The sequence below is a fragment of the Chaetodon auriga genome, chromosome 20 (assembly GCF_051107435.1).
Source record: "Chaetodon auriga isolate fChaAug3 chromosome 20, fChaAug3.hap1, whole genome shotgun sequence".
Lineage (NCBI taxonomy): Eukaryota > Metazoa > Chordata > Actinopteri > Chaetodontiformes > Chaetodontidae > Chaetodon > Chaetodon auriga.
In genome coordinates this window covers 15,319,103-15,346,393 of record NC_135093.1, presented here as the reverse complement: position 1 = coordinate 15,346,393, position 27,291 = coordinate 15,319,103, and the positions used below count along the sequence as shown (strand labels likewise).

The 27,291-nt window shown below is 41.8% G+C and overlaps 1 protein-coding gene across 3 annotated transcripts in view; it reads right to left on the bottom strand.

Annotated features, from left to right (window-relative positions):
- Positions 1–22,361, bottom strand: part of LOC143339119 (caskin-2) — a 48,774-nt gene extending 26,413 nt beyond the window's left edge. For 2 of the 3 annotated variants that reach the window (XM_076760145.1, XM_076760147.1), the window contains exons 1-3: positions 22,277–22,361; positions 18,498–18,989; positions 57–108 (exon numbers count right to left, since the gene is read on the bottom strand). In XM_076760145.1, the coding sequence (XP_076616260.1) occupies positions 57–108; positions 18,498–18,591 (146 nt within the window). In that variant the 5' untranslated portion in view covers positions 18,592–18,989; positions 22,277–22,361. The other variant, XM_076760146.1, reaches the window with a different exon arrangement.
- Positions 22,362–27,291: the final 4,930 nt, after the last annotated feature.

Genomic DNA, 27,291 nt, shown 5'->3' with positions numbered 1-27,291 from the left:
CTTCCTGCTTATCTCAGGCTGACACACACACAGGCACGTACACACACTCCACTTACCCATCTGGGTCCTGGTAGTTGATGTTGAGTCTCTTGGTGGAGCCCAGCAACTCTGGATGAAGAAAGAGAGGGAAAGAGGGGGAGGGAATGGAAAAAGACCATTAGTATAGGGTGACATATTCTTTTCATCGGAGCGCTCTCCAGAAATCCCTCCATGACTGTGTGTGTTTTCACAGCATTTTTTTTCCCCCTGCACTTCTCCCCATCATCACTCGTTCCTTCAAACAACCTGACAGCTCCGACAGGATGGGGAGCTTTCCTCACCTCCCGCTGCCTCACCCGTCCCTCTCTCAGCACGTCTGACACCTTCACGGCAACCAAATGATTCATAAACAAATGATTCTCCTCAGAAATGTCCTATTCCACCTCATTGACACTGCTTTCTTATCACAGCTCTTTGGCATTCAAAGCGGCCACCATAAAACACGAGCATGCCGGGATAAAATCAACACGCAACATTTTTCACAGCGGCAAAAATAGCAGAAGTCGGTTAACAAGACTGGACAAGTTTTTTTTTCTCACTCACCTTGAAACAGACACACTGCTACTTGTCCCATGTCCTTCTTATTCACTCTGTACTCCAAGAGGCAACATGCTACATACCTACTCATCTATTCTCTTTCACTAGTCCTGCTTCTGCATGTGTTGTCACCGAAATCCCAAAAAACGTGATGGAGACTCAAATTCAATACTTTTCACCGTGTCTCAAATTGAATACCAGTTTTAAACTGGTTTACAAACTAATAAATAAGGAAACATTTTCCTTAGGAACCTCAAGAGATGGCTAAAAAGCTGTCCAAGGTTTGCAGTGGAAACACAGCTGTATCAATTATTTTATCCAAGGTATTAAGTCAAAACCTTTATTGCGACAACACTAACTTCATCTCCTGCGTGCACAAACCTCTTTTCAACTATCGTCTGACTCCAATCAACTCCGGCCATCATCCCAATGCCCTACTCGACCCTTAAAGCCTCACTCTACACTATATCAAACTAGACTTCAAAAGTCATGCGTCTGTCTCTGTCTCATCCATCCATCTCCAGCCTCTAATGAGGGCTGTAAACTCTCCTCACACAGTTAAATATCCTTGGACGTCCTACAGCAGAGGTCTACTGTCAAGGCCCCACTGTCCACAAAGACCCACACAGGAGCCAGACTGCCAAGGCCTCTGAATACAGAACCATTCATCGCAGTCAATCTCCCTCACTGTTTTCTCCCACTTAGGTGTGGAAAGTCTTGGGTGTGTGTGCACAGAGAAAGACAAGAAGAAAAAGGCTAAACTAGAATCAGCAAAACATTGAGGTTTCAGAATCAACTTCTCATTTAAGCTCTCATTTTTGATTCTTCACCTTAGTACTTTTTCATGTGCACAGATTAGAACCACCATACGAATGTCTTTGAGGATTCATTATTGAAGTTCATACATGTGTCATATCTTGCCCATTTCTATGGTGGCAGGTTTTCTGCCCCACCTTCAGGGTGTGGCTGTTGGGAACAGGTACAGCACTTTTGCCTTTAGACGTAGTGGGATGGTACGTCCTATAAACCAGTTAGTGTCAGGCATACCTGAGCCTTTAACAACGCAAAAATCCACCACTCGTCAAGAACAAAAGATGGCTGAATGATTGTGGTATGATGGGAAATTTAGCTTTGCAGCTGCTGTAAATAGGTAGAGCACAACAATATAGCTGTACATCTAATACATGTACAGCCAGAACTAACTTTTGACCACTATTTCTATCAGCTATGAAAACATTGCTAAGGTCTTTGAACATGCTCTTACAAAATTCAAGGCAGCAACAAACACAGTCAGACCAAAGGCCTTTTTCAGTGAAGACATTTTGACATGTCGCAGTAAGAAAAGCATGTATAAACAATAAAATGAATGGTAGCTGTATTTCATTTATCTGCTTCAGTTTCAGGGTCCTGGTATTGTTTATGCTGGCTCACTGTCACGCTGTCCTGGCTTGCCGGGACACTTAAACAAAGCAGAGTCATATTTAATGTTATTAGTAACACCTGTAGCATTGCAGTTGTAATAAAGCCAGGGCTTTAGCCAAATTATCTAAACCAGTTTATTTGGAAGTACAACCCCTGACGGCAAACAAGTTAGGACGCTGTATAAGACATAAATGAAACAGGACGTGATCATTTGCTAACCTTTTTTGACATATACTCAATTGAAAACAGTTGAAAGACAATGTATTTCATATTTGGAATCAAGCGGCACTAAAAGTTGCAATGTTACTAATTCAACTACATTTCTCTGTGGCATGGTGGTGGCGTCACTGTTTTCTGAATCAAAAAGCTTTTCAGTAGCTTAGCTCTTTTATTGACCAAGTAGTGTGGTTGTGACACACAAGCTACATTTTCCCAAGCATTTCTGAGGCCCAGGCACAGTGAAGCTTTCTGCTGCTGTCTGAAATAAAACTGCTAAAGATCAGTAAGTGACGCCACGGCCGATAGAAGCACATCTGTATAACGGTGACATTGTGTATCAATCCTTGGGCTGATGCTTACAGCGTCTCTGCTGCAGGGAAATACAGACATCCAAGGTTGACTTTACTTGATGGAAATGTGGCGATGGGTGTGGACGGAGAGGAATTGATCCAGAGGGCGTTGGAATCTTTCTTCTTTTGCTGCTGTGGTTTGAGTTGAGTGATTGCATTTTGAGTGAACTTACAGTTTATCCTGCAAATGTGCCCAAGCCCGTTTGGAGCAGTGAGAGCAGACAGCATGACTTATTGTTAAGTAAACGACTGAACTTAACATTTCTCGCCTGCCTATCTGTTAGACTGAGAGTTTTATTGATCACTGACATAGCACTGACTTGGAATGAAGATCATTCAATGTAAAAAAGTGTGTGACTGACTAACCTTGTGGTTTGCTTACATGTGTGATCTTCTGACTGATCATGTTTGCTACTCAATCTTACTTCTTTTTGTGATGTTGCTACGAACCGAATCTCAGTTATTCACTTGGTAGAGCTATGTCACTTATTATCCATAGGTATGATGGCCAAAACTATGAAGTTAAGATCCACTTTTTAACAAATGGTTATGATCCTTTAAGTACCAATGTATGAACAAAACTTGCAGAAAAGATAAAATGGGCTATATCATCAAAAGACAATGCTTAACAGCAGCAGCTAAAAAAAGCTTGGTGTGAAAAGGCTGAGGAGAAACTGCCAGAATAAATATTCCATATAAAACATAAGAATAATACGAAAATATGAAGCAATTTGTGAATTCATAGCATACAAATGGGTTCCCACTGGAGCACTGATTAAATATGCAATTCTGTCTCTCTTTCTGGTTTATTGATGTTATTTTTCAGCGTGGAAAAGTTGTGAAGGGAAAAATATTCTGATTTCCAGTGCAGTCGGGTTGTCTGTGCATCAAAACATGTAAAAACCTTGATAAAAGCACAGACATTCTGTAAAAAAAAAAAAAAAAGGATATATTGTGCTGCATTCCTGTAATGAAACCAATTTGTAAACTCCATTTATATGTTTGACTATCACAAAACGACTTTAATTCTTCGATATTCAAGGAACTTCATACAGGATGTCTACCATTTCTTCTCGAGCTTAGCGTATAAAGAAAGCATTCTCACTTCCATGGTTAGAAGATCACTTCCCACTGGAAGCTTCCATGTTAGAAATGCACACATTCACAGCCCTGCTGGGGGGTTTTCGAGGAAACTCTCTACCAAACGGCCACATTAATGTGCACAAACAGGGCGCAGCTGTCATCATTCTACAGCAGTCCTGGGAAATATACATGCAGACCTCCAGCAGATCTGTTGCTGCTTCAGACTCACATGCATGAAAACAAGAGCCTGAAGACACAAAAAGGCACATTGATAATGAGACAGATAGAGGGGTTGGGCGTTGGGCTGCTTGCCAAAACGGGGTCTAAACTGTCCCAGCGGTACGGAAAGAACAGGGCCTTTCAGGAGTTCTAGTTACAACATGAGCCGGCATTCCTCACATAGCACACCCACCATGCTATCCTACTCAGTCTCTGTCTCTCTGACTATGTATCGACAAAACTGTCAACTCCCTTTTCTCCCCTCTGCTTTCAATCCCCTCCCTGTTTGCCTCGTCGCACAAAAGTAGCAGGGGGCTCCTTCTGACAACGGGATCAATTAAATTACCAGCATGTTGACTCGAATGTGTGCGTTTGTGTGTGTGTGTGCTACGCCCCCATCCCTCACCCCTACAGCTGGCGTAAAAAGATGTGTAGTAAATCTCAAGCGTTGTGCTTTCTTGCAGAGACAGAGAAATTACAGGCTTTGCTCCCTGCTGAAAGCTGATGTCCACGGAAGCAAAAATTAATGCATGCTAAGAGCTGAAGAGTTGTCAGTGTGGGATCCCTCTATTGTTTTCAATGGTTACGACAAATAAAGCGAAGGAACCATGCGATGCTGTGTTTTGATAACCTTATCAGATGCATAAGCAATACTCTGAACTACTGTTGTTATGCTCCCGCTGCACCTTTCTCATAACAGCTGAAGCATCCTGGACAGAAGAAAGGGATCTCTGTGCTTTGATGTGGAGAACGAGGTTCATTGAGGAGCAGAGGAACGCTCAAAAGACCAGGGAAATAGAGAGAGGAGGAGGAGAAGACAGGGAGAGGAGAAGATGAATCTATACCTCCATTCAGGTGAGATGAAGGGAATGTTTTTTTAGTGTGTGTGTCAGGCGCATAAACAAGAAAACAAGCAAAGGACTTTTTAAAACACTCGCTGCGAGATCAGACGAGTGTGCAAATAGCTCTGAGCCTCTTTAGAGGAAAAACACAGGGATGGGAGGAAGGCTGGATAATGGAAATGGGGAAAAAAAAAAGAAAAGATGACAAAAAAGCTAGCTTGCTTGTGTTTGTCTCCTGCAACAAGACTGCAGCCGGCAGAGGCTTGCATTGCTTTGGTTTGCATGGCTGTTGAATTCATTTCAAGATGTCTTTGATCATGATCCACGCGTGGAAAAAATTTGACAAAGTGCATAAAAATAAGGGGACAAATTGGACACACTGTATAATTTCACATGTTGGCAAGGGATAGCTAACTGTGTGAAATTCAAGGATATGAAAACCTCAGAAATGTCTTAATTCTGGGATCAAACAACACAATATCAGCACGATAATGTCCCAACAAAAGCTGGTCATCAGGAACAGAAATGGAAACAACGGCTTATATCATCACATGCAGACACAGTTCATCTGGGATGCCATACAGCTATGAGACTGAACCAAAAGGTTCGCTTAAAGGTGCTAGAGCGCTATGAAGAGCTGAGGGGAGCTGCAACTTCATCACCATGAACAACACCTTTAACTTTCCTTTCCAATTGACCAGTTGTCAATAATACTGATTAGTGCAGCTTTAAATATGAAATATTGGTGAGTTTAGCTGTCACGGTTATTGGGAGTGGGACCTTCTTTCCACTTCAGCGACACTTTGTGACTTAGGTTGATATAATCTGTGTATTTTACCATTAAGTCTTGTTTAGTGTATGTTGAACGTTGCTTGGTCCAAAACGCCTCTCATATCGTACTGACGGTAAATCTACTCAACTTTTGTTGAGTGCAGTTTTCTGACATTTGCCTTTCTCTTATACTGTCTGAGCATACATGAGATGCTCTGTCTTACAGCATTTTTTGCTGCATTTTGCTGCCACATGTCACCTTGGAAATGAAAGCCATTCTAGACTATGCAAGCAAGAAGATTGACTTCTCTTTTCCAATGCTTTAGAAACACAGAAACACCCGACAGAAATAACAGGTTATCTGCAGGCTAGGCTCTTTGGAATTGTACTTAAGTTTTCCCTCTATATCTGGAAAATACTCGCTGGAGTTATACTGCAGGGAATTTGAACCCACTTCCACCCACACCAGCATCTCATTAACAAAAGCAGAAAAGAACACTTGATTCAGGAGTTGTGGGTTGCGACAAGCCCCCACACCGCGATGAGCAGAAGGTAGCCAGCATACAAACAGCGCAGCCACAGTGGCCTGAGGCGAGACCAAAATACAGGGGAGTGAGAAAAGGGGGTAATTTAAGGTCATCATCTGTCTCTGCCGATAAATGGCTTGTGGTCAGGTAAGGACCTCATCAAGGGAAACACTTATCTGAGGAACACATCCATCTAACTGCACTGATTACTGAGAGGGTAAACACAGTCCCTGAAACCAAACCACCGAGGCAGAGCTGTGTCTTGGCTTCACTACAGCTGTCCCACAGAACTCCTAATAAGGCTCCGAAAACATGATTAGGTTTGCACTTGTTTCTGCATGCAAAACACTGCCCTTGTTTATTACAACCAGGTCTATAGTAACACACTGAACATGGCTTGCAAATGACTTAAAATGTAATGAAATAGAAAGAAGTACAGCTTGATAATCCATAAAGGAGTCTGGAACCTTAAGTCCAGATGCAATAACATTTCGAGAGTATTTAGCTTCTGTATCGGGGCGCAGCTCCAAGTGAAACAGGACAGGCAGGCGGTACATAATGTTAGGAGGAATTTAATCTGAACTTAGTGATCGTGTCATAACAAACATGGAGAATTACAGTGATTCAGAGTTGGATGTTAGCCACCATTCAATAATAGAGGACTACTTGTCCTTTCAACACCTTCATCACCCATACTACCAGAACAGGCGGATCCCTCATCCATCCCACCAAACAAGGTTTGTGGCGGTGAATACCTGAAGACACACTTGCACACCAATGCTGTTGCTTGCTCACTAACTAATGAATCTTAGCTCTGTGCCACTGAAAGTAAGAAGATTGATTGATGGGTGGATGTTTTAACATTGAAATTAGTTGGTTCAAGCTTCATCTCGACTTTAAATTAAATGTAAAATCACAGTTAACAGGGTCTCCAGCTTGGCTTCAGTGGTGCCAGAATCCTTGGCAGGTGATGAGGTGGTCACCAAATCCCCGTAGGAGTGTGAGTGTTTGTGTGAGCAGTGTAAAACATTAAACTGGGATGTTAAGTCTCACCATGTGGGAGTTATCATCCAGCTCTGTCGTGAGGAAGACAGCAGAGAGAGATTGCCCGTGTCAGCTTGAACTCCTGCTGGCACAGCTTTCCCGAAAAAAAAGACAAGAGTCACTTCAAAAATAACTCAAGCAAAGAGGTGAGACTTTTAGCAAACAATGTGATATCGCGGCATTTCAAAACCAAAAACACAAACCTGACAAACCCAGCCTAGCTCCTGTTAAAGATGGTGAGTAGATGTTTTAAAAGCAGACAAGTATTGAGTAAATGGCAGGAACGATATCATGATTGGGCCTCAGCATAATTCCTACAATGGTCTATTGGCTTCAATTGATTTGTCAATTCTGTGTATTTAAAAAAAACAAAGCACAAATCATGGTCATTTACAGCAACACTGTGTTTCAAAGAGTACTATAGCAATTACCAGTCCACTCCTAAACACAGTCAGAATCACAATAGAGAGTTCACAGTAGTTGCAGCAGAATCAGAGATATTGTATATCTTATTCCACTGATTCCTGTCTCTTCTTATCCTGCGTCCATTACCCACAATGTAACTCGACCACTGACAGCTCAGTCAGAAAAGAAAAAACAACAACCAGCTATCCAACTGGCATCAAAACTCTTCAGTGCCATGTAATCATAGCAGGTATCGGGGCTGCAACTGTGTTGAAAAATCATGTGAGTAGTTGTCCATCGCTGCTGCCTCTACTCTATAAAAACTCTATAAAAAGTAAAGATCTTTCTAATATTTCAAAGTTCTTTGCAAAGTTTTCTTGGTGAACTCAAGTTTAACCTGCCATGAAACTTTGTTTAATTATGTCCTCTACCCGGCTGAAGATGAATTTGGACTTCACCTAAGCGTCACTGTCAGTCAAAAATGCTTAGAAGAGACATCTGATTGTCAAGCGTAATCAGCTGTAATCCTGCAAAGTTCTAGACCCACAGCCTGATATGCGAGGAACGTTAATTCTGCTGGGTGAAGGGAGGCCCGTACAACTGCCTGCAAAGACAAACAAGCCCTAAAGCAACATCAGCACCAGTCTTTAAATAGGTGAGTGAGGAGCAGCCAAATGAGGTTTCCTGCCAGAGTGCTACCTGCAACTGAACACCTTTTCTTTTAGCTCCAGTTGTGCAGGGACACTATGAATATGTGACGCACACAGACTGAATGGAAATAGAACTGGTTTGCCTGCTTGTATGCATGTGTGTATTCATGAAAATGTGTTCAGCTAAACCGATAAAAAAGTTGCGTAGGCTGCGTGCATGTACTGTTGATGCACTGTTGAGTTTTGAACACTACAGAGGCAAGAAAGGCCAGTATAAAGAGTGCACACCATACACCCGAGGGCATACACATACACCAAATTCGCCAAGTGACACACTTTAGCTTCATCAATTCTTCATCGACTGCTCCATCGCTGCATCGTTTGCAATACAAATAAACGCTGGAACTGGGTCTTGAGAAAAGCCCTTAACATCAAAACAGCTCCGGGCCGTATTATCCAGTAAATTTGCTCCATTGTTAAAAATGTAGAGAGTAATCTCCCATGGTGCTGCTGGCAACTAGGTCAGACACATTTAATATTCGCTGACAATGAGCCAGTGTGGAAATGAAACAGATGATCTGTAGTGTTATGTTGCATCTCGTATTATTATTAGTTGGTGCACGTGAGCCCGCTAGTACATTTGTATACTTCATCCTAAACAACAGGAGATTAGAACAGGCATAAACACACCTGCAGGTTTCGTATTGCATAACATGTCTCAACCCTGCACCTTAGGGACAAAACACTTTACATACCATTCAAATTATCTGTTTACTCTACTTACCCAACTCGATGCAGAGCTCCTCCTTTATTTCCATGCACTCTTCCTACAACCAGTAGACATGAGGCTCTGGGTTAGACCACTTTACTACCTCAATACACTGGCGTTGAAGGAAAATGAATTTGTTGGTTATTAATATTATTATATAAGTAGGGGTGGGCTTTATGAAGGCATATACTGTACCATAGGGGAATAAACATTTGCGAGCCATCATTGTGGTAAAATTAGAATTATTTTTGCATATTGCAAGGTCCATATTCTGTGTTAGAGCATTTTATCCTGCATTCCAACTCATATACACCTGATCAACACTTGCCTGGGTGTACTGTGGTAGTATGCTGTAATAAATCAAGTTTTAGAATTGAAATTTCATTTAAGGTGACACCCTAAATCATACCCTTTAATGCAGCGTAAATCATGTTCGCTCTATTTCTTTCATATCCAGCTGAATCTGAGTGAAACCTGAGTGTGTCGCTGGCAGGACACAGGACCTCTGCTATTGAATCTGAACAACTGAATTTGGGAATATGCTTGGCTTTCTGCTTGGGAGGATGAAAATGGGCAACTATGCAAAGTTCTTTCAAAGAGGCTACAAATGTTCTGCAAATGACCTTGACAGCTACACAACTCAACACAAATGTATATCTTCACCTGGATGCCATTGCAGGCTCTCATGAGACCAACTGAGAACACTTCGATCCAACGCTAAGCCATTAAGTTTGTGAACGTTAAAGGCAAGACAGCTACTTTCAATTACTTTCAATAGATTGTTTAATTTGTACAATATTTATGTAAACAAAATTACTGAACAAAATTTCTAATAATAACTTAAGTAGAGGCTGACAGATGTACTACCCAACCTGGGCCAGTGTGCCAAACAGTGCTTGTTTGTTTTTTGTTTATTTCTATTTTCAGCAGCTGGGGTTATTTAAAAGTATGTATATATTTTCAGTTGCATTGACCCAAATTGTCAAGCGACCCACCAGGAAAAGTCCTGGTGCTCCAGACTATTTAAAAGTTTAAAGTTTTTATCAAGTACAATAACAGTCTTCCAACACGAAGGCCCGCCTCACAGTATGATAACTGGCTAAATATCACCAGTGACTGTAACTACTGTCAGTGGCACCAGTGCTTCCAGCTCAGCCCTGTGCTCCATTAAACATGACGTCTCAGTGTATGAGCAGACTACAGTATCCCCAGTCTACCAGTGGAACAACAATGTGCCACGGGCTTCAAAACCTAAGAACCACCAAGGAAGTATGTAAAATAATGTTCAAATGAACAGGCAGACATGTTGCCACATCATGTCCAGTTCTTTTAAGACTTGCAATGGCAAGTATATAAAAATGTCAAAATATGAAATTAAATTCCTGAATGAAATGAAATGAATGAAATTTCTGTTCTGAAATTTCTCTCGAAGCGACTTAGAAAGTTCTTTACAGGAAACCTCCAAGAAAATCAGAGCGCCATTGGGTTAAAACATTTTTCTACCTGATGAGGATACTGCCTCAACAACAAGTATTTATCCACCAAAATACACTATGAGATCACGTGTTTACAAGGAGAAACACAACTCCACTCGAATGTTTTGTAAGAGTACAAGAATCCAGGATTATCCTCGACTAACTACGAAAACACGCAGAGACATGAAACATAGAAACAACAAATACTCCATGCTCATCTATTTTAGTCTAATGAGATATTCCCTTTCCTTTTTTTCTCTTTGCTGTATCTTTAGTAACAAGACAGTTGAGGAATGAAAGAAACCAATCCCTTCCCCAGAACCACAATGGCTATTACTGATGAGGACTATAATGAGAGGAAATATGACACAGGTTCATGTAGAGTTCACCTGCCTAGAAGTGGAAAACTTTTGTGTACTTGTTGCCCATCTTGGGCTGGCTCATCACCGTCAAACCTTTGACGCTGTGGAGTTGTCTATGGTGTCTGCTGTGTGCAGCAGTTTACCACTGACAGTTTATTTTTTAACACCATTTTTCACAAAGCTAAGACTCACTCCATCTCACTAACGATAGTGGTTTCCCTGCGGAGAGACCTACAATCTCTAAAATGAAGTCATGTTCATGTTGGGCTTGTCATGGAGCCATGGTGAACTAGAATGTGAAGACTTATGACCCGGTTTGAGTCAAGTCCTGAGGGTACTAACTCTACGCTCATTACCATTTTAGAATAGTGAGAATACTATAGCAAAGCTTTGAGGCCATATCTGATTATGCAGGAAAAAAAACAAACAAACAACAAAATCAATTTCACAAAAGTACTTTGCTCAGTGAGTCCCTAACTTATTGGACCTATGCCAGCATGAGGTCACACACTCCCACATGGATGGAAAAGTCATTACAATTCTCATTCAGCCTAAGAGGCAAAGATCAATACACTCTTGTCCCTACATACCGTGGAACTTGTGCGAGTAAGTATATGGTAGTAATAGCTTGACTAACCACAACCTTTTCGACCCAACACAAAATCGCACCGAATAATGGAATTTCCCTAGCATCTCCCAGATTAGGGCTTGTAACTGAAAAATAATTCAACTCTTTTTTTTGGTAGATGCCAAAATGTGTCCATAGCACCATACAGAGCATGGTATTTTAAACTGACCAATTGCGCTGCAACAATTAGCGGATCAATTAGATGATCGAAAAATGTCTTATCCGCAAATAACAATCAAGCAAACTGAGGTTCATGTACAAAAGAATGCCCCTTTAAATACAACATGAGCTCCATCGGAATGCCTGGACGACCTGAGAAAGTTTGCACTGAAAGCCTGAATATATCAGTGAAGTAATATCCAATTCCACTTGTTCCTCTCATGTCACAAGTTTGTCTAACATAGACACACACACATCCGTTAGCCTAAACATCATCCAAGAAACCAGATCCAGACGCTTCTCGTTACAATGAATAGTATCTTACTCTGAGGCACAGCAGCTTATCAGACAACTGGGAGATATGAGCAGCTACCGCTGACAGCGATTTCTAATTGCTTCCAATTCGGGGAAGAGACGAGAGGAATCGGGGGATGAAATTAAGGAATAGAAAGAGAAAAAAAAACGAAAGAGTGCGATAACATAGAAGATCAAAGCCACAACAGCAACCTCCTCTGCTGATTCTCATTACTGCTAGCGGATACTGATACAGTCTAATTCCCATTTGGGAGCCACACTCCTACCGATACTCATACAGTACACACATGCATGTAAATACACACATAACAAGACCTCCTTGTCAGACAATCACATTATCTTTACCTGAACAAGGACAAAAACAATTCCATGAACTCACAATACTCCACCAACAGATATGTTTTTATGTTGTTGTTGTTTTTTTGACCTTATCAAAAATTCAGATCCAAACATATGAATACAGTGACATAGTTGCAGGGCGTGTAGAGGCAGAGCAGAAACCTGTGACACCATGCCTCATACTCTAACTGCTACATTTATACATCTGCATGAATGATGTTGTTTTTTAGTAACAGGAGAAAAGAGCGCAGCTCAACGAGGATGAGTGCTAGACTCAACAAGGTGCAGCCTGGAGCGAGTAATAAAAAGCTAGTTATGCTAGATAAATGATGCTGTCTACTGCAGCCACACACACACACACACACACACACACACACACTTAATTCCTTTGGTAAATTCCTCAGCAATCCTAGACAGGCTACTCCATCTGTCAGGGGAGGAAAGGGGTCAGGATTAATGTGTGTGTGTGTGTGTGTGTGTGTGTGTGTGTATATCTGATATAGTGCAAGAGTAGGTGAACTCCAAAGCCGTTCACACACTACTTGGCTGCTACCCAACTATTTGGCTAATAAAGTAGAAGACTGATTAGCCCAGTTAGCGGGTTAGCTAATGGGCTAACTGCAACACCCTGCTGCTACTGACTGAAAACACCACACATGAAGTAAGACAAAAGTTGAAGAGTTCAAAGAAAATCAGCTATTCATGTGTTTTGGCATCTGCCGTATACACTATGCACAGAGACAACACACATGCTATAATCCACACAAGCACACACACGTATACACAAATACACCTCCTCTTAAGGTCTAACAGACTTCTAATCTGACTCTCAGCCAGATGGGTCATCCCTAATTCGAGGTACAGGGATGAAGGAAGTCGAGAGGCTAGATAAAGGATGAGGATGGGGGTGGAGGTGGAGGTGGAGGTGGAGGTGGCTGTTGTTTAAGAAAAGGCAGTTAATCCAGAAAAGAAAAAACATGAACGTAACATCTAAAGTAAATAGTGAGATGAGGAGATTGATATCAATTTCATATCTGTGTGTTAAGTGCAGAGGGAGTGAAAAATTGGACATATCATAATGCTTTTATACTTCTGTTAATGAATGGATTAAACAAACAATGTACAACTTGTTATTAAGTGAGCTGTAGAGGTGAGAATTAACAGTACAGGGACATCTCTGTGAAACAAAGCTGTGAGCAGACATTGCTTACAATGAACAGGCCTAAGTTTGCTCAAGAAATTTGGAAAGTATAACTTATTATAGAGTGGCCATTAATTATTAATCAATAAGAGAATATCACCAGTACCACCACCATTGTGAACTTCTGTTTTTGAAGTATGAACAGAATTCTTGAGCAAATTCCAAATGGGAACCCCCAATTTACAGCAATGAGTTTCACTGGTGTTGAAGCTTATGTGAGGATTTCAGAGTGCTTTTCTTTCAGGGGGAAACAATCACCCTCATAACAAAAAATGATCAAAACACATCTCAGTGGAGTTCAATGCCATGGCACTAATACATCACTCTTTCCTAACCAGAACCCTAACACTCAGGTAATCAATTAGTCTGCCCATAGAAAAAAAAAAATTGCAGCCCTTATATCAACTGATTAATTGCTAGTTTTTCAAGCATAAATCTAAAACATTCTTTGCTTCCAGCATCTGAGTGGCATTACTACTTTTCTCTGTTTCATGTCATTCACAATTGAATAGCTTTGGACTTTTTAAATTGCTGGTCAGCCAAAACAGGACTTGTGAATGCTTGTTGGTTGGTCCATCACCTTGCTATCCAGAGGATGAATGCTATTGACTTGGTGATCCCCTGACTTTTTCTCTTGTGCCATCATCAGCACTTTGTTCAATACTTTGGCTTATGACCAAATATCTGCATTTTTCCAAATTTTTCAAATCTGTTTAATTCAGTTGATCTGAGAGCTTGCAGTGGTTGATCATAATGAGTGTTCAATACCTAACACATCATGATGACAGATTATTCCCAAGCATCCACCTGGGACTCAGATGATAATATCGTAGCAGTGATCTGATTACAATGAGCTAATTGAGCTAATCACAACTACTTTCTGAGTCAGCCTGCAGACTTACGCATGGCTTACTGCTGTCACCTTTGTGATTTGTGAAAAAGTGCCCAAGACTCGTGAAGGTCTGAATCATCTTTATATCATGTGAGGATCAAATGGCTGATACAATAGATGTTCAAATTTGATCTTTTGCCTTTGTGTCTCAGCTGTTTGTCCATCTGTCCATTGAGAATTGCCTAAAGGCGATGTACCTAACCAAGACAGAAGAGAAGGTTGGGCTGTGGGTTAAGATGAAAGCAAGCATGTGTTGCAACAAAAGACATTATAATCATGAAGGCCTTTGAAGAACCTCTAGTCTCTAATGGTCTCCATTTAGGGAGGGGCAAACAGCACCCACTTCAGTCCACCCGAGTCAAGAGTACATGAGAGGGGTAAACTTTGGGTGACATGACTTTACAAGTCAAGCTGTCATTCTCAATGCAACACAAAGTGAACAGCTGGACAGAGGCTGCAGCCTTCTGTGTAACCACTATATCTATCTACAATGAGCACACATGATTTGTCAGCTTGCAACAGCTAAGCAAAAAAAAGGGAGGCTGTGGTAAGTCCACTTAAATTGACTGAGCACCCAACCTGATGTCAGCAGATGGCTGATTGGAAAAGAAACCTCCCATCTCAGCTCCCTGTCCATCAGCCAACCTCAGTGTCAGTGCTAATCCCCTCGGGACACCACAAGACTCCTGTGCCACATCGCAGCCAGCTTTACCATCAGGTCCCTTCACCCAGCATCACAGGAGCCACTGCTGCGATAACACAAACAATGGTATTTAAGGCTGATGCTGGTTTTTAGCAAACTCTAGTATTTTGAGCTGATATTTTGACTTTTCGCCATTTTGATTGCCACGTGTTTCTCCAAAGCAGCATTTAAGAAAGAAAACAGAGACTCTCCACTCAAACTAGAGGTTTTCAAACATCTGTGGGTCGAGGGTGAGGGAAGGTGGAACAGAGGACACACAGGTGGAGATGTGAGGCATAGTTATTCATCTTAGCATAGTGTAAAGCAGAGAAAATCAGCAAATGCTGAGTCTCCTTCTGCTAAGTACATGCCATACATCCACCCACACCAGCTGATCAGACGCACCCTCCACTAATACTTTGTGATTTTGTCTGTCGACTACATGCTTGGTCACTCCCTGACCCCTGAGTCCCCCCAGCCCCCGCCCCAACATCCTCCAGTTACAGAGTTCAGTCCATACGCAGGTGCCTCCCTCCTCCGTCTGCACCCAGCCCCTGCCCAAGGCTTAGCCTGGAGCCATGGGAATGTCTAGCATGTCAGCCTGACACCACCGCAACAGCTTAGAAAGCACCTGACGTCTTCAGTGGCTTTGCACTTACGGATATGTTGTGTTTGTTATTGCAATATCGTTTAAGCTCACAAGGACGTCACGAAAGGCTTGAATCATAATCATGAGAAATCTCAGTATCTGTGTCATGTTTGTTTTCATATAAATCCTACATAGTTAGCACTAGAGACTGTAAGGTTCCTTCTACAAACAACAGTCTCAATATTTTGTTTTTATAGGTTTTTATAAGTATTTATAGTCTTACAAGTAAGTTGGCCAAATATGTTACATTTGTACTGAGGGTGGCACATCAGGAAGAGCCCTGGGACCTTTCAAATTAAAAGGTTTTATCCCACTGGAAGCATGAAAGCATCAGTAAATTGGTCTCACCATGGCAGGACTAAACTAGAATAAATCCAGCCCCCAGGACACAACAACAGTATCAAAATAAGAGTAAACAGGGCCATTAGTCCAGCTGCATTGTTACCGCTTGAGTCACTTAGGAAGTTGTAGCTTTGATATGATGGTATGTTATGCCATTGAGAGCTACTGTGACTAAATGCACTGAGAAACACTTTGATGAGAAGAAGAGCTATAAGTCAAGCTAGCCAGGGCAGACAAGCTAGCTCTGACCACCGACTGCTGGACGGCTCTCACAGATGAAAGCGACATCACAGCTACCTGTCACTTCATCAATGCTGACTGGAGAGGCAGCCCAGTGTGCTCCTCAGCTCAAAATTAGCCGGTTAGTGAGCGGTCAATGGTCGTCAGGCTGTTGTTACCATGTACTAACGCAAGAATTCTTTTTGCATTAGTAAACAGTGTCAAAATATTCGTTATTTAACTGTGATTTTACTTAAATGAAGCAATTCAAGAGTCAGAGTTCAAATAAGTGAGTAAGCAAAACACATAATTTGGCAGTAGTACATTGCACAACCCCATTTTTGGGGTGGCTGGTTTTTAAAACCTTTTCGAAGCAGGTCACTACTAACCAATCAATCAGCCCTTATTGACAGGGCCGTTGTACAAATGGCAGACAGTGGAGGTCATCTGTCGAGGCCTCACTGCCAGCCGCAGCATCTGTTGTGCTGCTGCCAGACGCTGCAGGCTCTGACTGGACTGACAAATGACTAAACCATTGACAGTGTCCTGCAAGGTTCTCGAGGATCAGCGGTGTTGAAAACAGTGTGTGCATGCGTGTGGGAGTGACTACGATTGAAACAGGAAGACACGTTCAATATCTTTGCTCTCGATGTGCAGGTGCTAAATGATGAGCCATAAACACATAAAGTATATAACCACACTTTACTCAGTCGATATGTGATCAGCTGCCGTGTTTCCTTGTAAAGGTCCAACTTAGCTCAGGAAAGCCAACTGAGCAAATGAACTGAGGTCTCTGCTTACTCGTCAGCCAACCTGACGTCATCATTAAGTTTATACACTTCCCCCTAGCCTATCCCCTGAGAGAGTATGTGTGATGCAGATTCATGGTACCGAACGGGCCCCAGTTTGCCACGTATCTTAAAATTTGGCAGATTCTTGTAAACTTAGCTACTGGTTGAGACAAACCAGCCCCTCCTCACTCTGCGCATTGGCATCCGCAGGCAGTGAATCACACCAACGGAAGGAGGACAGGGTGAATGACTGATGCTGACTGATGTCTGTGTTTTCATTCTGTCTAAACTTCACTCAGTATTGTGATGTCAGGACTGTTCTAATTATTTTAATGACATTTCAGATTTGTTTCCCCTGAGATGTCATTAGGTTTATTATTTAGTGATGGAAAAGAACTGATTAGAGAATCTATAAAGAACCAAAGCAATAAGAAGTATCAATAAGAGTAAGTGAGTGTTCACACTTACACGGAAACTTGAAGTTCTTTCAGCACCTCCATTTTAACTGCTACGCTACATCAACTTCAAACTTCAACTTTTTCAGTATTTAAACTATTTCTAATGTTTTAACTGAGAGATTTTAGCAGCAAGCACCCTTAAAAGTTTCTAGCTTGTGTTTATTTACTTCACTTTTACTTGTTCTGCTACTTCTTTACTTCAAATATCTATACATTTATTCTCACCTGGGAGCTGCTCAGGACAGCTGAGCATTTGGCCACTGAGCTGCTCTTCCAAAGCAGATGGACTGCCTTGCTCAAGGGCACCTTGATGACAGCTTATAAAACAGCAGAGAACATTATTCTTTCGCTTTCCCCAGCTGCATATACTCAGCCAGTTTGGCAGTCATTGGTTGTTCAAAACAGAAGTACACAGCAGCACAAAAACAGACAGTATCACTTTCAATATTCTCTGCCAAGTAGCGCTCGCTGTCTATGTAGTGCGTAAAGTGTGTAACAGGCTTTTTCTTGACATCCACAGCTTTGTTCCCGGAGCTGTCACTGAGCAGCCAGCCGCACTGATGAAAGCCCGAAACAGATAACGCCACAAAGAGAGGCTTCAACTTCACAGCCTGCTTGGCCTTAACTTTCCCCAAGCATGGATAAGGGAGAACCCTGTCATTTACAACAATGCTACTGTAAAGCGAGCTCGCTTGTCGCCTGACTTGAAATCTACACAGATAAGGAACTCTAAAAGAACAAAGCCCCGTACAACCCACACAGCAAGACGTGCAAGCTGCAGGGGTCTGCATTTAGGAGATTAGCTTGGGTTGTGCCACAGTTTGAATCCACTTAGTTTCAAATTGTCCCTGACCCGACTGCTGGAGGGGGCTGCGTTTTGTGGTCGACAGCTGAACCTGATCCCGCGGTTATCGCAGGGAAACCGCGCTTGGGTTAGAAGCAATGAGGACATCACCCACGGTAAGAGCTCTGGTTCTGCTATCTAAGTTCCACTTCAGAGTGGAAACAGCTACACTCCCCGGCCCAGAGCAAAGAACAAACACAAAAACAGCTTAGCAAAAAACACAAAGCCATGTATCCCCTTGCCTCTACTTAGCTCCATACTCACTGGTTTTGTTGCACTTGACTTTGGAGAGAAGTTTATGCGCCTGCAGAAGATCTCCACTCTTCACTGCCACCAGCAGATCCTGTTCTTTCCCCATGATTACAGACCGAACCACAGACACACAAACTGCTCACAGTCGACAGCCAAGGTTTCTTTTGTTGTCTTTTCAATGCTCCTTCAGGCAAACAGTTTCAGCAAACATTTGTCAGCGAGTTCACAGGTAGCTGCTGAATCCCAGCCATGGAATGACACTGTGAATAGAGGGTTTAGCAGCATCTAGAGCACAGGAGAATCGGGTAAACTGGTCCAGGGGGTCTTTTTCCTCTCGCTGCTGAAGTTTAGGTCCATTATGTTCGACGGTGATCTTAGATCTGGAATTACAGCAGGACTAGTGGAGGTTTAGTTGCCTGCAGAGCTGAGTGCACGCTCATAGTCTCTTTCTGTCACACTGGAGGCAGCAGCAACTCAACCTGCCATTACGCTGCAAAGGGAATGCTGGAAAGAAAGAGACAGAGAGAAATCACTTTAAATGCACAGTATGCAATTTATGTCACTAAGGGTGTCTCAGTCAAAACAATGAAAACAAAAGATGTGGTTTTATGTCGTCCTGAGGTAGCATGGGATCATGGGAGTTGCTGTCTTCACTGTTAAACAACCACCACTGCAGATGAAGATCTATGCAACATGACTCAGGCAGAAATGCTCACGGACAAGGTAATGTATCAAAATTTTTGGGCACATTCGCAGACTTCCTTACTCACTCTTTGAGATATGATTTGGGATAATGCAAGTACATTTTTTGACATTTTAATGTGGAAAAGTTACATATTATAGCTTTTAGTGTAGTTAGTTTTGTCACACTACCATTACTATGACTCACCACCATATATGACTGTGTAGGACGGGTATCAAACCTCAGCACTCCTTTGTTATTGATCAAAATGTCAAGCGAGGCGTTGTTTGCATAAATCTGGTCAAGCCAGCAGCTGCCTGGATTTTGATGCACGTCTACACATGTTGTTATGGTAACGGTGCGTGGAGCAGCCAAAAAGGCAGAGCGTCTTTTCCCATATCACCAAATAAAAACAACATTATAATACACATAATATCATAAATATTTATATTCATCATATACTATATTAGTAATTGTAACATTTTTTATTGTTTCTCTGTTTTGTTTTGTTTTTTAAAGAACAAAAAATGTATAATGTTTTCAGTCAGTGAGTTACATAATCATGATGCGAGCTAACACCAACTTTTACAGCGGCTGAGTGTCTAATGTTGTGTACTGTGGGGTTTTTGGCAGGCAGTCTTACTTGCACACAGTAGTGACAAGTAGAGACAAAAGAAGTGATGATGTGCACAGTGCCTGGAAAGGGTGCGTTTGATTTATTGCTCCCGTCCTTGCCAAATTTGTGGGCTGAATCACTTTTCAAGATGTTGTTCGCACCAGGCAAGCATGGATATTAACAGCAATAATAACACTAATAATAATAATGGCATCCCTATTATGTATGGTAGTCTTTGATTGGATTGAAATTGACCTAATATCTCAGAGTGAAGGGGAGTGATTGATAACGAGATACCATAAGTAATACAACATAGGGGCATTAGCAATTAACAGAAAACTAATTTGTTTATTTTATGTCAATCAACTAATTGCTGCAGCGCTACGTGTGCCAACTGACCCATTCAACACAAAGTGTTATGTCTTATTAGTAATCAACGGAATTGTTTGTGATAGATGAACGCTGTCAGAGTGAGGCATAGGAGTTTAACTTGACCCAACTTTAGTTTGTTTTCTCAGGTCCAGGATGTTCGGTCCCTCAGGAGCCTGCAGCTAATCTCTTACTCTTCCCGTGTAGGAATAAGGTCTCCGACCATTGATAACATTCCCCCGACTTTAAGGAAGCATCGTTCCAGTCAAAGACACGTCTGGAGCTCTGCCAGCTTACGTCTTTGGAAAAACTTCTGTATTTTTCCCCTCCAAGAAGGAAAGTCAGGCAGAGCTGACCGCTGTGTCAAAACCAATTTGCCTGAAATCTCAATTGTGAGAGACAGCGAGTGAAGAAACAACACGACGGGGAAATAAAACAACCAGGAGAAAAGAGTAAAAACAGGTCTCAACTACTGAGGTAACATCAAGAAGACGGTTTCCGTGAGAAGCGGAGCCTCCAGTTAGAACAGGAGTCCATTCTGTGTGCAAAACAAAACCACAATCAGGACTCCCAGTGAAGCGGAAGAGGCAATTTTGGAGGAGATAGTGTTCTGTTTGCAGCATCTACATTATCTCTTAGTGAGTAGTTAGTATGCAAGCAATGGAGAAATTAACCAGCAGTCAGAAGTTTTGAGGTGTTAAAAAGTCAGCTGGATTTTTATTTTCCTTGACATCTCAACAGACGTGACGAACCCCCTCGAGTAAATATTCTGTTTCAGCAGCAGGCGTTTGTCTTTGAGTCTGAATTCGTAGTCTATGCTGTACCCTGGATACACTTTGCAAGTCAAAAACATAAGCAGGCTATCTCGTCTTCCAGCCGATTTTGGGCTGTCAGGCAGATAGTTCAGTTATACCTCCGTAATACTAGGTGATCGTGCAGCAGTGTAGCCCAGCAGCAGATGCCAATGCATGTCTTTGCACTGACACATGATCTAAAACTAGCCAGGCACCTTGCCAGGCAATAAACAACTGCACAGCCCTTTACTGACATGAGCCAGAATGTAAACAAGGAGTCCAAAATGGGCTTGTTAGCCTTAATGTCATTGGATAGAGCAGTAGTTAAATGGAGATCAGTGGCTATGGAGACTTTCTCATGCAATACTGAATGACAGGTGCCACACATGGAGAAACGCTCATATTCAGTCTCGTGTTGTGTCAAAATATTCCCTGATTTATGATCAAGTGAAAACGATTTTATGTTGCGGCAAGTGAACGCATCTCAATTTGCTGACATTGTTCTGGCTTCTAAATAATACGATTTCAGATCGTCTTATTTGGTTAAACGTCTTAATAGTATGTTTTGGAGCACAATTTTCCTTATTACACTCAATCATATGCTTACAATTTCATACCAAACCCCTTTCTCAACTCAATTTAATCCCACTCTGCCTCTCAGCAAACTTGTACATCAAATATAACAAGTTCAAAGACCTTTCAGAAATCACTACCTGTGAATTCGACCCGCATCAAATCCACAAATCTCTCGTAACATCTCAAAGGGCCCCTGAAGTTCACCTGTTATTCGTCCTCCACCGATATATACCGAGCGAAGCTAACGAGAGATGAAATAGTTGCTAAAAGTTGAGATTTTATTGAAATTGGATTCCATATGATGGTTTGTGTATGTGCCGAATATCATAGAAAACACTAACGTTTCGTTAAAAGTTAGCATACATGTTCTACTGTCTGCTTATAAAATAATAACAGAAATGTTAGACTTTCGCAGGATTGTCTACCCTGAAGTACTAGGAATAAGCAAAGAATTACCAGCGAAATTCAGCCGGTATCTCTCACCGTGTTTAAAGCCGGTCAGCCAGGCTGTCTTTTTGGATTCAACCATTCATTTCTGTCCGCTGCCACGCGCCGTATTGATCCTCCATACCTTTAGCCTCTCCCCGTTTGCTAACTTATCTGTCCCAACCGTCAAAGGTGTACGACTCCCGGTCACGGAAAGTCCAAAAACATACGTCTCTCCATCTAAACGCGGCGTTATTTATCTAAGTTGAGGTCGTTTCAGTTAGATTTTCGCGAATAATTAAGTTTACAGAGAGAGGAGTGTTCTCACCTGTTGTAGGCAGTGAACTGTGGGTGGTAACAGTCAAATTCACTGGTGAGTTACTGTGGGAAGAGCGCTGGACAGCACGAGAAAGAGGAGCCAGCGTCAAGTATGCAGCATGAACGCACCCAACTTCCGATAGTGACTTTCAAAGTAAAGCACTTGCCGAATACATTACCACAAATATAGAAACTTTGGATGTCAAATTTCCCGTCTTTTCACTTGTTTGGAATATGCTTTGCCCCTGAGGGTTAGTAAGTTTTGCTTATACAGGAAATTTTGCCGAAACTTTCTGAAACTACTGAGTTGTAATCGTTTGTGGCTCTGCCTGCCACTTGTTTATATTTTTATTCTGAAGGCGCAATTACATAACTTCTGCTATTATAGCATCTATTATCCTTCTTAACCCCGAGTAACTTAACAGAGTTTTATGGCTGTTGAATCTGTTCCAGGATAACTAGGACCAGCAGAGTACAACACAAGTTGAATAAAGAAATTTATTAATAGATTATAATGTATGCAATTTAAATAATAATAAATTCGGTGAATTCAGTAAATTCAGGTTGCGAATGCTGCCTCAAACAAGCCTGAATTTTTTACTGGGAGAGACTCTCCAATGACAACACACTGGGACTTTCTATTAGTTTCATTTACCCACCTGACTGAGACGAAAGTGCAAATGTTTTTGTTGCTGAATTGAGTTTACCTATCTGGCTGATCCCAATCCAAATGAAGCTTGTAACGGATTATTTCTACATTGGAACAATAGCCAACGTTGAACGGAAAATTAAATAGGCGCTTGTTTCCCCGCATGGGACCCCCTGGAGCCCCATCAAGCCCCCCTGGAGATACTGAGGAATACTACGGACAAAGTGTAGTTGTGTGGTGGCGACATCTGCTGGTTAAACTGGTATTAACAGTAATCATTGTCAAATTCAAGACGATCTCTCTCTTGCTGGGTTTTTGTATTTTACACGAATGTATAAGCGAGCAAATATAAAATAAACTGTACTCTGCGAAAAAAGAAAGAAATCAACGCCATCCCCAAGTTTTTTCCAAATTTATCATCTGGATTAGAGAAATTATATCCAGAATCAAGACATGGATTAGTTTAGGATCATTAATGAGCTGAAACTCTATTTTACCTCACAGATGAAACTTTTGGAGGGGACAGTTTTGAAGGACAATTGTGAACAAGGTTGTTTTTGAGGCAGAACTGATTTCCTTTTCAGAATGCTGATCTCCTCGACTAAGAAAGGCGATATTTGGATTCATGCAGGAACTTTTTTAACCACGCCTTCTATCGCTCACATTCTGCCGCTCAGTATTCTCTTCAGACACACTGAAACAGCAGAACATGAGCAGAAAACATTTGATTCACAAGGTCGACTGTGAAGAGTTAAACAACAAGTCAGCATGCTAAACACCAAGCATGCATGCATGGGAGTTTCAGCTCTCAGCAGGTGTCTCAGCTGAGGGGCCTTACAGAAGACAGCATGCTGGCCCTCCAGGTCAGAGGGTTGGACTTGGTGCTAACAGTGCCACCAGGTCTCTCCTTTGGATGTTATTTGCTTTTATGGCACAGCAATGATCATTTCTGTATAATTTTTAAACTGTATTTCCTCATTTCATTGGTGTATTTTTCAAAGCCCATCGAGGAACAGGCACCGCATGTTAGCACAGTCTATAAATACTCTGCCAGCCAGCATCTGAATATTCAGTGAATGTATCATCTTGTGTATTTGTCCCATATAAATAAACACTAGTTTACTCACTAACAATTTGTTTGCATGCTCTGCTATTTTTGTCACACACAATGATCAACCAGCAAAATGTTGCAAATGAGATGTCCCATGCATTCTGAATAAGAGGCATAATACTGAGCATGTGTAAATATAACCAAGGTGTACACACTGCCAGGTGACACACACACACACACACACACACACACACACACACACACACACACACACACACACACACGGTTAAAGTGGCCTTACAGCTCTGATTATTAACACCAGTGCTCCTGTCGTTGATTGTGGGTGAAATCATTGAAACATGTTGTATCTATAGAGTCATTTTTAAGACTTGAGGGTCTCCTTTGTTACATTTCCCACAAATAAAGAAAAAACAATGCAATTAGCATACAATTATGTCTCAGTGTGCTCTTCCATTCATCTTTCCTCACCTCATTCCTCCTCCGGGGGCCTGTTTCCTCGTCTCTGTTTGCATTCTGGGGCTCTTCCTCATCTTATTTCTTATTCTTTTTTTTATACTTGTGGTCTTGGATTCACCCAAAGAGCCCGAAAAGAACAAAACCAAATCAAACTTTCATTCATTCTGACATAAATCACTGCGTTTTCTCAACACAACCGTGTTACCATCTGTACTAAAATATCTATAGGATCATTTCACTGCGTGGAGTTACCTTTTCTTGGTCGGGCTGCCTTTCATCTCTGCTCTCATCCTGGATCTGTTTCTCGTGTCTTTTTTCATCCTGGGGCTGTCGTTCATCTCCTCAGTCTTCATTAGGACTGTTCTCTTATTTCACATTCTTGGATTCTTCCTCCCTTTTCTTTCATCTTCTTCATCCTTCTTCTCTTCTGGGGGCCTTGAGTCACTCAAAGAAAGCCCCGAAGAGCAAGAAACACTGATAAAACCTTCATTAATACTGAGATAAATATAAGTGCTTTAAAAAAAATAATAATAATGTAAATACACTCAATCTTTAAGGCCGTTTATACTCATTTTTTACTGTACATATCAGCAACATCATGATGAAAAATAATACAGTACAGTTAGGTTATCAGTGCTGTTCTATGTCAACTATAAAATGTTACTTCGCTCCTCTGATCCCAGAGCTGTCCGTCACCTTTGGGTTCATGCAGCTCTGGTCTCATTAAGGGTCCAGGTTCTCCTAGTTGCATGAACTGCTCCTGTAGAACAACCTCTGAGGAGCTTCATGCATGAGAGAAGTGCTTTGTTTTATAGTTGTTCTTTGCCGTCTTCTTCTCTCTCTCCATATGACCAAGCTGAAGCTCCCTGTCCTGCCACATGCGCGAGGGGTCAACAGCCCTGCCAGACGCAGAGCACAGCCCTCAGGATGAAAGAAAGGTCCATCCAGCCACTGTGCCAAAATGTGGAGGTAGGACACAAAAGCTAATTACTACCTGGGATGTTGACAGCCCTGCCAGACACAAAAGGTTCCTGAGGCTTTGCTTGTCCAGCCAGATATAAAGGTCAGCCCTCAGTCTTCAAAAGGGTCAATCCACTGTCTCTGCCAAAATGAGGAAATAAAAATCATCAGATCACTTCAGCCTCTTCGCAGCAGCCTCCTCCCTGTCGCTCTCTTCCTTGCGTCTCCTCATGGAGGAGGTGAGGCCAGAAGTTGAGGAAGAATCAGGACAGCTGAAACCAGACCCCTCAAAAGAATCTTCTGGGTAGAGTGGTCCAATGTTCTCATGGCTAAAAGACACCACCTGAGGAAGAAAAGGCGATAAAACGTCACATTCTGCACATCCATAAAAAAGACGTAAGCAACAGGCCGTGTAAAGTTCTGCTATATTCCCATATTAACTTCACTGCACCAGATGCATCACAAGCACTTTGGAGAAAAGCTGCATTAAACACGGCGCAGCTGCGAACTTTAAAAGTAAAATGAAATGTTGTTCAGTTCTGTTTCCATTACTTGAATCATTACGACAGGATGCGTTCATGTTTTTGGCTCAGACATCTAATCAGTAGCTCTGTATGAGCTCTCATTATTTAAAAGTTCTGCTTTTGTTCTTTTGAACTTTTGTTTGTGTGCAGCAGGTGTTTCTATAGATAAGTGATTGTTCATTGGTTCAATAGACCGAAAGAATCTCCTGAACTCTGGCTGCAGTCTGTCCAGACCTGAGCTTGACGTAAGGTGGCTCCTACAAAGGATAAACCTTGACCTTTGGCGCCACCCTCAGGCCAAACTTTGCTATCCTAAGAATAGCAATGTCGTTTTTTTTCTTTCAGTTTTTTCATTTTTAATCTTAACAATATTTTTGTGTGTAATGCCATTACATCCTCACGTGGCTGCCAGCATGCCTAAATACTTTAAGTTGTATTATATGTGAGGAAGAAGCATGATTTTTGTCTTGTAAGCCCAAAATAATGCTTCAATACTTAATGAAATGTTCTTGTACTTCACTTCAGTATTTCCATTTGTGCTACTTTGTACTTCTACTCTTCTACTTTTCAGTGGCAAACATTGTACTCGACTACATTTATTTCACAACTCTGAAGATTTAGTTTACTAATACATAAATAAATTATGATGTAATATCACCACTGGTACAATGAATGAAACTCAAATGTAGTTGTGCCAAGGCAGAGACTGCATTGTGTTTGGGCCAAATGCGGGTTGTAATCATTGTTCTGGTAATAGAGCAACATTTTAGGAATACTCAGTCATAGCTCATGCAGTGAGAACATGAAGCTCTCACCTGTTGAACCAGTCACTCCTGATTCCACCTTGATGAGCTACAGGTGGAGGATTCATCTTCCTCACCTCAGCCAGAGGACACAGATCTGTGCCTGAGAGCTCCTCTGTTTCACCTCCTCAGCTTGGCAAAAACCCAAAACAGAACTGATGTGGAGAGACAGAAAGGTGCCTTGCTGCAACACTTCTTATACGTTATCCAGCAGACAAGCAGAGACTGTGAGGACTCATTTCCGGTCAGTGGAACTGAAGAGGATACAAAACCTGGCCCTGAGGAATAGAGCTGAAAGACTTATAATGACTATACTGTATGATATGCTCGACTCTGAGCAGGTGACCCAGTCTCATACCAGAGAAGAATCTCATTCTATAACTGCTGTTATGTTTATTTTTCAAAGTTGTATAGGCGGTTTAAATACCAGAGAATCAGAAATCAAACATTTCCTCACTTTTTTGTGAGATTAAATATCAGAGGTGCACTGTGCTCTACCTGCTCAGCAGCCAACAGCAGACAGGCACGATTAGCAACTAGCTGGGGAGCCCTCCATCAAAC